The sequence below is a fragment of the Thamnophis elegans genome, chromosome Z (genome assembly GCF_009769535.1).
Source record: "Thamnophis elegans isolate rThaEle1 chromosome Z, rThaEle1.pri, whole genome shotgun sequence".
In the NCBI taxonomy this organism is placed as follows: Eukaryota; Metazoa; Chordata; class Lepidosauria; order Squamata; family Colubridae; genus Thamnophis; species Thamnophis elegans.
The window spans coordinates 37,391,991-37,403,010 of NC_045558.1; the positions used below are offsets into that span (position 1 = coordinate 37,391,991).

General features: G+C 37.7%; 1 protein-coding gene across 1 annotated transcript; it reads right to left on the minus strand.

Annotated features, from left to right (window-relative positions):
- Positions 1–1,538: 1,538 nt before the first annotated feature.
- Positions 1,539–5,661, minus strand: SOSTDC1 (sclerostin domain containing 1). The gene is made up of 2 exons (XM_032238243.1): positions 5,422–5,661; positions 1,539–1,954 (listed from the first exon to the last, which is right to left on the minus strand). The coding sequence occupies exons 1-2, from the start codon at positions 5,612–5,614 to the stop codon at positions 1,539–1,541; spliced, it is 609 nt and encodes a 202-aa protein (XP_032094134.1). The 5' UTR covers positions 5,615–5,661.
- Positions 5,662–11,020: the final 5,359 nt, after the last annotated feature.

An 11,020-nucleotide genomic window follows, 5' to 3' on the forward strand; every position in this document is an offset into this window, starting at 1 on the left:
CTGGAAGGCCACTGAAGTAACTCCCTTAATGTATTTTCCCTACCACTGAGGACATCATCTGAAAAAAAAAGGCTGTGAAGTGAAGTTTCAAGATAGTGTTCTCTGTTGGGCAATGCTCATTTTTCATACTAGCTAAGTCTCCTGATGTAGGATGGATGCAAAAACATTTATTGCCAGATTATTGTATGAATCAAGTAATTGGTTACGTAGTTCAGTGAATGAATTTTACATATATTCTGTGGCTATAGTACAGTAATGGCTAACCTTTTCCGGACCAAGTGCCCAAAGTGTGTGCATGCACCTGAACCTCCAAAATGCAATGTGCATACAGCCCTCCATATGCATCCCATCCCATGCATGCATGCATGGCTCCTCTCACATACCACCCCTCCCTGTGTGCATGTGCGGCCCCATGCGTGCACAGATCTCTGTACATGTGCATCCCCTCCACGTATCACGCGTGTGCAGCACAAAGGACAGCTGGCTGGTGGGAGGTACATGCACATGTGCAGCGGAGCTGAACTGGGGCGATGGCTCGCATGCCCACAGGGAGGGCACTGTGTACCACCTCGGGCATGTGTGCCATAGGTTCGACATCATGCTATAGTACATACCATACTATCATACCACTTATTTTATTACATCAGACAAAATGAAAGGCATTGTTATTGGAATTTTTTAATTAAAAAGGTTGAAATTGACAAGCAAAAAATGTATTTTACAAAGTATTTACAAAACATTTTAAAATGTCTTACTTGAACTGTGTTTATTTCAAAGAAAAAGTATAAAGGTTAAAATATCTACATTATCTACAAATATATATTCTAATTTGATAACAAATCATAAGAAAATATTTTGATGCTTGAAAGAATGGAAAATATATCAGACAGCCATCTTAAAAAATAGAAAGCACATAAAAATTCATTAAATAATTACACTGTCAAATAAATAGGTTTCATTCAAATTTCATTTTTTCCTGCTTTATATTTTTCCTTTTTGTTGAGCAATTTGTTCATATCATTATACCATATTATGAGGGGAAATAATTCCAGCCAATTGACATTTTGTTTAAAATAAATGTTTTAATTTCACTCTAATGAATCTAATTAAAACATTTATTTTAAATAAGTTGTCTTTGCTGCCAATAAAATATGTGATATGGAAAGTGCCTTTGAAAAATTCAGAGTAGTTGCTGTCTGCAGTATAAAATGTTTGACTTCCCATGGCAAAATATTCATTTTCTTTATTTAGATATGCATATATAAAATAATAAACTGTAGGCTTATAGACCAGTTTTAAAATAAGAAGAGTCACCTCTAAAAATTGTTCAGAAAAGAATGCCCTTCTGAGTTTGGTCAAAGCCACAAATGTATATATACCCATTGAAGAAGCAACCACAACATAAGATGGGTTTTGTTAGGTAGTGACATCTGTAAAATAGAGAGTCATTAATAAATTGTGTGTGGGTGTATTTTTGTGTGGGTGTACATGTTTGCGCACCCCTACACATACATGAACACTCCACATACATTAAGTTCTTAACTTGGAGACTGCTTCGTGGTTTTACTGTTCTTTTTTCTTTCTTTATGTTGTTGATTTGGCTTAGCTTGCGTTGCTCCTTCAAAGTTATGACTTGATTCATTGTGTTGTCTTGTGTAACGTTTACACTTACAAGCTGTAACCACAGTTACTTTGTAGGTTCTTGTGCTTCCATCTTGACACTGCAGCTGAATCCTCTGGGTGCGAGTTTTGTCATTGACACATCTCCATTCCTGTGAACTTCTTCTGCTCCAGTACTTGGATCCATAACCTCCCCCAATCCAGTTAGGTAGCACTGGCAAAGGAAGGCATTCCCCAGCACATACTAACTCTTTCAAAGGGTTTATGCTAGTACATTGACCATCTGAAATGTATTTTGTTGATCTCAGTTCCCGACATCCAACTTGAACTCGACCTGTCCAATACAAAACAAACCCTTATTTAAAGTTTTGTATCAGAGATAGCATCAGACATAGCCTCAATGTTTATTGAAGGTCATTCATATGATATCACATTTAGCTCCACCCTAAATTACTACGTAGATCTCAGAAGGTTCATATCAGTTCCACTTTCAATGTCTTTATGCTGTTTTCTTCTTAATCATTCTTATTGCAAGATACTTCAGTTACAAAAGAAGCTAGAGCACAATCTATGTTTTGTCACATCACATATCACACTGCACCCATATTGGACAGCTATGTTGTACCTTCAGCATCATTTTTCTAGAGAAGGGAATTCATACTGGGTGCAGAACATAAATCATCCATCTCATATTACACTATGTATATTTTGGAAGAATGGCAGGATGGATAAGGATACTAATTCCAATCTGTTACTATAATCAATAGGTATTTCTACATGTCATAGATGAATATGCATAATGTGCATGTTTTATTTACATGTGTGATATACATACATACATACATGCATGCACACATATATGTATTTAGTGTCACAACCCCTGGTATGCCCAAAAATGGGAGGAGGCATACTGCTTCCTTTCTCTGTCTATCGGCTCATCACAAGAGACCATCCAGACAGAAAGCCAATTTTTTTGCTGTTGCCTTTGTTACATTTATGTTGTATTTGAGCTGATAAATAAATAAAGGAAGACTAGTATAGACCTATTTCAAGCTATTTAGCTCTTATCAGCTAGCCAGTAAGGGTATGGCTAGCTGATGAGAGCTAAATAGCTTGAAATAGATCTATACTAGTCTCCCTTTATTTATTTATCAGCTCAAATACAACATTGTATGTATGTATGTATGTATGTATGTATGTATGTATGTATGTATGTATGTATGTATTTAGTGTCACATACCCCTGGTATGCCCAAATATTTATCAGCACAAATACAACATTATATATATATATATAATTAACACACAAACACACACACACATATACATACACACACATGTATACACACACACACACAAGTACATATATGTATGTGGGATTATGTTTATATATGTATGTATTACAATGGTTTGATGTCTTCTGGGTATGCATTTATCAAATACTTGAAATCTGAACCCCATCTTATCATTGTGGAGCATACTAGGATAGGGTATATTTTAATAACCCAATAAAATTCAGGTTTGAAAAACTGGGAGTTCTGCTTGCACTCCAGTTCTAATCTGAATTTCTGAGACTGCAGGAAGCCATCCCAAAAAAACAATATATAAATATATGTAGTTTTCTCTCAAGCTAAGGAGGTTGATGTTAGTACCGCCTTAGTTACTGATGCTATCAGAAATAACTTCATGTTGTAAGATTCCCTTTCATCTGCCTGCTTTTCATAGAAAATAGTCCTGGATCTCAGTTCAAGCTGGATTTTCTTCAAGATATTAGTTTTAAATTTTCTGTGTGCTTATCCTGAATGTCACTTTAGCTTAATACATTATATTGAAATGAGCCTAATCATAATAATTAAAAGCTTGCATGTTATCTACAAACTTGATTCTATTTTTGAGGACAATTCTTATAATTTAATATTCTTTGTACATGTTCTTAGTTAATATATAGCACTTTCTTTAGAGAAAGTGTGTTATAGAATTACACCACTGCTTGCAAGTGTTTGTCTTAAGAATTGAGTATCCCTGCACAACCTGAGGCAATGTTATTTCGTTTTTTAAAGGCAACTGACATTGTGCTAAGGTGCTGAAATAGCAGCAAATGCAGACATGTTTCTGCCTGCTTCACCCTCATAGAAACAAGCCAGGTCCTTATTTTCATAATTATCCCTTTGAAAGGAACGCACACCATGAATTTCATCACACATCTTTCAGTCTTACATATTCTTAAAGTAAATGTTATCATGGAAACAATATTTTGTAATTTTCTTATGATATGAACTTTTCCAATGTACTAAACTACAACTCTAAATTCCTGGATCTGCTAACATTTTGGGATGTTATGTTAATATGTAGCACACTTAAGTGGTTACCAGCCTTCATAAAGCCTATGTTTATATGTAAGGGGAAAAATAAGCAAATTAAAAATGCAAAATTTATTTTAGAACTTGTTGAAATTGAGTCTTTATGTAATTAGATTCTTCTATCAATGTCATTCCTTTAGAATCGGCATGTGTATTTTGAGGTACATTCAGTGTGGAAGTTATATGTAAAATCTACTGAAATAAAACTTAGGTATGCACTGGATTTACATAAAATGCCAACATGACTTGATTGGATTTAACCTTTTTTTTTTCTTGAGCCAAAGAGGCATGGACCACTACTGGACAAAATGAGACATCAGATATAGTAAGTAGTTTTCAAGAAGATACCAAATTTACATTTTCAGAGGACTTCAGATTCCTTCCTGAAGAATTCTGCTCCATCACTATGTTCTTTTGAATATCTGTATGATAAGCTTTCATGGTATTTTTTTTAAATTCCCGGGACAGTTTACTGACAGTGAATAACTACTGAGCTATTTCAGTAATCTTGCATTGACATGATAGTTCCTGTATCTTCCAGTCATCTTTCCTAGAAAAAGTAGTTAAGCCTTTCTGTCACTGAAAAATGAAACTATTTCCTTTAAATATCAGTGTTTTCAGAGCATTTTCCTTTTATATATTTTTTGAACTAGGTTGAAGACAGACAAAAGACTTTTTGGTTGCTTATACTTCTCTCTGAGCAAGAACTAAGCAAGATGCTGGGCCTTGGGAGTGGGGAGAAAATACTTTTAGCTGCCCAAAGTTGGTTGACGATGGTTTGCTATATAATAGCTTTAAATGCATGCATACATTTTAAGGCAGGTTGGAGCCAAGATATTTGCACACCTGCTTACACATCTAGATCAGTGTTTCTCAACATTGGCAAGTTTAAGTGGGCTTGGGATTCTGGGAATGAAGGTCAAGCATCTTAAACTTGCTTAGGTTGACAAAAGACTCATACTCATGAGGTCTCTTGATGCAAGTGCTAAATCAGTATTTTAAAAATATAATAAAGTGGGGGTGGCAATGGAACAAAACTCTGTCCCTGAAGGTAAATGTTAGCTTTATGAAATAGCTAGAGACAAATACTTGTCTCAAAAAGCATGCTTGCATTTCTAAACTAAAGACATGGATGTACACTAGCCTCAATGCTTATGTTTTGGAAGACAGAGTTAACCTTGAATAAAGCTACTTTTTTCTCAGGGTGGCACGACTGATCTGTCAGTCCGAATTCGGACTTGGGTCTCACAGGAGGAGTGAATCAAAGGTAAACACTTGTACCTATCGCTGAGTTGATCCTCGGTCTGCTTTATGGGGAAAATCAGAAAAGGTCGTGCTTAATATTCTTCACTGCAGGATCTCAGTGAGCATGTCCGTCTGGAACACCCCTGTTTTATAAAGGAAATATACTATATCTGAATACACACACATATAATACTTACTGCTCCGATCGAATCCTGCATGTCTGCCTCCGTGCCTCGCTTGATTCATGGTGTTGTTGTGGCTACCGGGCGGGACAGTTTTGACAACGTGGGTATAAAGGATCTCGGTTGCATCGTTTTTGAATGCCACGCAGCTCTTCAGGAGCGCGCAGGCTAGCAGCAAACTCGGGAGGTGTAGTGCGGCAGCAAGCATGGTCAGAGCAATCGCGGAAACCTCTTGGAATGTAGGTGCTTCTCTGCTTCTGCGGCCACTTCTTCCCCAAGTGCCGCCCCGTGCCTGCGGAGCACCTTTATATAGTCCTAGGGGTTTGGCGCTCATTCAAATGTGAAGTTCCAGATGACAGCACCGCTGAGGCGAGGGTGGGATCCCCTGGAACGGCAGTGGGTCCGCTTTACCAATAGAAGCCTGAGGGGGTGGAGGAGGAGGAGCGAGCAAGCCAGCCGCGACCTCCCGCGGGAACCTTGGCTGGAAGTAAAGCGGCATGACTTCTCTTTGCCCTGGGCAGCAGCAATGCTCGCCCGGCTTTGCACTGAAGTGGGGGAGGCATCATCTTGTCTGATTGGAAGTCCTTTAACGCCGAGCTGCTCTATTCCGTCTCTTATTAATACATCTGTAGGCAAAGAGGATGGAGAGTTACCTGGGAATAGTTAGGCAGCGCTGTACTATAGAATTATACACAAAAAAAAAGCGTACTAAGGAAATGCCTTCTTTTTAGCCCCATTTCTTCCTGCTACCTCACTGTCTTTTCCCCCTTCTTTATTTCTTCTGGGCTTTTTCCTCTGCACATAGAGGGGACTGGAGAAATTTACAGCTTGCTCCTCTGACCAATTTAAGGAATGCCTTGAGATAGATGTTAATAATGCAGCTTTGATCAACACATCATTCTGTCAGTAATATTTGTGTTGGGAATAGTCTTCAGTTAAGATGCATCTGTGTGCATCTTAACAGGAGGCAAGTATCTGTGTGCACCTCCATTCTGCAACTTTGGTACTCTAAGAAACTTTCTCTGAAATAAAGTATAATATTTAGGATAACTGTTGACTGACTCCAACTCTAAAATGTGAACCACTTTTGCAGATATGAAGAATATTGCAATACAGTTCAATAATAAATTTAGTAGTCATAAGCTGTTTAACAAAGGAAGGAAAATTATTTTAGCTAGTGGAGTTATATTAATATTAGAATCATTTCCTTTGCTACCAGTGAGTTTCACTACAAATGCAACGTAATTTCATATTTGTGCAATTCCACAAATAAAGTTTTTGGCCATGTTAAACATTCCATATATTGATGAAAGAAATGTCCTTCTGGGTTTGGCTCCAAGTATGGAAAAAGACACTGGAGACATGGAGGCAGCTTGGAAAGATGGTTTTAATGGTGGACAGGACCACATGGCTTGAGTCCTGAACAGAAAAGGTGATCACATGCTTCAATGGTGGTGGAGAAGAAGAGAAGGAAGGACTGAGATGCTGAGTCCCTGGTTTTATGATCTCTCTGGCCTTTGATCTTGAGCTTGTATTCTGATTGGTTGTCAGACTCCCATGGGGCCATGCAGGGGCAACTCTAGGCTGCATTTTGAATCCAGGTTTGGTTGAGTTCTCAGATGCCATGTGGTAAGTTGGGTAAAGTGCCAATATTATCATGTTTTAATCCCATCTCCCTGGGGCTAAAGTGGAGAAGTCTTTTATTATGTAAAGGGACTAGCTTGGCCTTCTTAACGGTCCATTGACAAAGTGGAGATGGGCAGGAAGCTACAGGCAGCTATTCTGTCTTTTAAAACATGTTTCTTTCTTTTCACATCCAGAGAAATATTCTGCCTTTTCAATATTTCCTAGGATATTTCATTTTTCTGGGAGAGGACTGGGTGATAACTTCCTACAATTTGACACAGAATATGTCTATATAATGACTATTGTATGTCTATACCAATTCCCCCCCCTTTTTTTCCCATACAAGATCCAGTACACGTTGGAATGGCATTTACTATTGACTTAGTGAAAGATTCTTGACTAACTTTATCACAGTACTTTCAAGGTAATTCCTTATTACAGTTATTTCAGATGTCAAAATGGAATATCATCTTTAAAGCAAATGTCCAGATTTGCAGATACTCTAATCTGGGGCTCCAACTTGCAAGTATAACTGTTTGCAGAAAGGCAGCCCAAGCTAGTATTTGAACCAGAACATTTTAATGTATATTTCAAATACACAATGAGAATTAAGGACAGAAAACACATCTTGTGGACACACTTTCCTCTTTGAAATGTTAATAAGAGTCATCAACAAAATTTTAGAAACAAACACACATACACACACAAACGTTTTTGTAGATTTTCACAGGTGTAGGTATGTTGGTCTTGTTGTATTCGTGTCTTTTCCCATGTAAGATTGAGATTGTCTTGGCAACATTTCAGTGAGGTCTCACTCGCCATCTTCAGGCTAGGTTTTAGTCTTAAAGTGTGATCGGAGCTGCTGTCTTTCTATAAATCTTGGTGGGAGTGTGTGGAACGCTGGCTTTGTTTCAGTAAATGGAAATATTGGTTGTGTGGTTGTATCATGATTGGTAGATTGGTGCTGATTGGTGCTGGCTGTGTGTCTATTGTTGTTTCATGTTGTAATGACCTGGATGGTGGGTGGGGCTGGTTTGTTGACTAGTCATGAAACTACAACACCAACTGCAGGGTTGGTTTTATATATATATAACCAACTCTTCCTAACTAACTGCTTGCCTGACATCAACTCCAGGACATAACTTCTCAACATCTTTGGCAGAGGCTAGCTTACATAATATTCACAGCAAATGGCATATATGCACTGTTTCTTCAATGTAGGAATCTGCCAAAGAAGGAAGCTGATTTTTGACATAATTCTCTATGCTTATCAGTCCTCAATTCTCTATGCTTATCAGTCCTTAGGTTTTCCAATAGTGGAGTCATCACCATCGTATTCAAGGGACAGTATTTTGTTGTGTTTTTTTTTATATTTTTCTCTTGTTTTCTCAGTTTGAACAGCAAAAGTGCCAATGCCCTTGCTATCAAATTGTTCACCACTCTAGATTGGTCTGCCTGCTTCATTGTATTTGCATCAAAATTATGTTGTCTTTTAAAGTCTGTAAGTTTAGGTTTAGGTTTAATTTTATTTGTATGCCGCCCTTTTCCCTGAAGGGACTCAGGGCGGCTCACAACTCAAAAAGGGAGGGGAAATACAAACAGAATAACAAAAACATAAAAACCATACATAGTTAAAAGCACCACAATCATACCATTCGAAGTGGGACAGCGAGTCTTTAGCCCCAGGCCTGTCGGAACAGCCAGGTTTTAAGGGCTATGCGGAAGGCCTGGAGGGTGGTGAGGGTACGAATCTCCACGGGGAGTTCGTTCCAGTGGGTCGGAGCAGCCACAGAGAAGGCTCTCCTCCGGGTAGTCGCCAGTCGACACTGGCCGGCTGATGGAATTCGGAGGAGGCCTAGTCTGTGGGATCTAATTGGTCTAGTGGAGGTAATTGGCAGTAGGCGGTCTCTCAAGTAGTCAATGATAAGTCATTATCACAATTCACAGCTACTAAGTCAGGTGGATCCTGATACTAAAATAGCAATAGCACTTAAACTTATATACCATTCCATTGTTCTTTACAACATTTTCTGAGCAGTTTATAACATCAGCATACTGCCCCAACAGTCTGGGTCTTCATTTTACCAACCTCTGAAGTATGGAAGGTTGAGTCAACCTCAAATCCAGCAGGACTGAATTCCAAACTGCAATACTGCAGTCTATCCACCATGCCAACTGTTTATAACATATAACCATTAAGAGATAGGCAAAATGATCTTCACCAGATTCTTTTCTTTTGCCTTCTCCTTTTGCATTGAACTTTACTATTTGACCTTGATGGCTTGATTTTATAGAAATCACAATTCAAAAGATCTGAAGGGCATTAAGTTGTTTATCCCATAGCTAAGTGTAGAGCATAAAAGAATCCCTGTTCCAATCATTGACATGCCTAATCAAACAATTTTCTCTAGAGAAGTAGAAATCACTCCTTAGCTTAGCTTGGGAAAACAGTGCTATAATCCCTTTAAGGTTCCAAAATCGTGGCATTCATGTTTCCAGTTTCTTTGCAAAAATCTCCAGTTATACATGAAATTCTCAGAAAGACAGCAAAACAATGCAGAGAGAATAAATGTTTAAAGCACAGAAAGTTCCTAATTCTATTCTAAAATATGAAACTACAACTATTTTTATGGGAAAGTAATGCAGGTAATAAATCCCACATGAAAAGATACAATTTAAAAAGTAAATTGTATTTGAAGGACCAGTTTAATTCAAGACAATAACATTAATCTTAGAAGATTATTTCAGGAGTTATTTCAGTATTTGGAAATTTTCACACACATACCTGTTCACTAGGCTATGGATTTCAATTTTCAACATAATTGTACTGCACAAAGAAGAGGAGGAAGCTCAAAAAACGATATTGCCAGTCTTCTCAGAATGTTCTCAAAAGTTCCTACAAGAACTCTTTTCCTGATTTATACATACCTAGATGGGGTGATGGGATGTAAGACAATGGTAGCAATTGTATAAAAATATTATAAAATATATCAATAAATCAATTTTTATTATGATCATAGACCAGCATCTTATAAAAGAGATACAGTTGATCAATTGTGGATCAGTTATATCAGATTGGTTATACACAATCAGGGAGAAATTCATTTTTCTGTGTACAAATAACAAGTGGATTTCAGGGAAACAAATATTGTCAGTTGATGTACTTATGACATTATATACTAATTTCAATATAGAATATTACTATTAGCTGCTAAGGATCTTGAGGTGATATAGCCAAATTGTGGTTATCTTAGAAGATGAAATTGGCCACTGCATAAATAGAACATTAGACATGATAGATCTTTGATTTAATCTTTCAAAGCTATTATGTTCCAATACATTGATAGCTCAGTCTGGATTAAGACCATAGAATAGGGGAAAGAACTACAGCATCTTACCTTCAAGTAGGATCAAGATTGGAATCATCCACAAACATTGCAACATTCATTTCAGGAGTTTATGAGAATTGAAACCCTACATATCTGGAGGGCACATTTAAGAAAGGCTGGCCTCATACCTGCAGGGCACCAGCTGCATTTCATTGACCTATTTTTTGCCTTGTGCTTAATATTATAATTATCATTAGTATTTTAGTGATCCTACAGTGTTTATGTTGCTGACAATCACACTACTCACAACAAGCAAGAGCAAAATGTTGCTTGGATGAAGAGAGTTTGAGAGAGAGGGATAACAGGAGCATTTAAAAAGCAGAAGCTAGAAATCTTATCAGTCAATAAATAGGGGAAGCTCGTACCTGCCTGCCTTATAACTGGCCACACCCTTTGCTGGAATAGCAAGAATGTTACAGGGTGGAACAGAGATGCATTAGCAGTCCTTTTGTGTGGAAAGGCTTGATCAGTATTTGGCTGTCTTGCGTCTAGCCACAGCCAGACTATCAGTTCTCTGCTTTAAAACATTTCCAGTTTTACACAAACACACACACATACACACACACACACAAACACACACACAAACACACACCAGACGT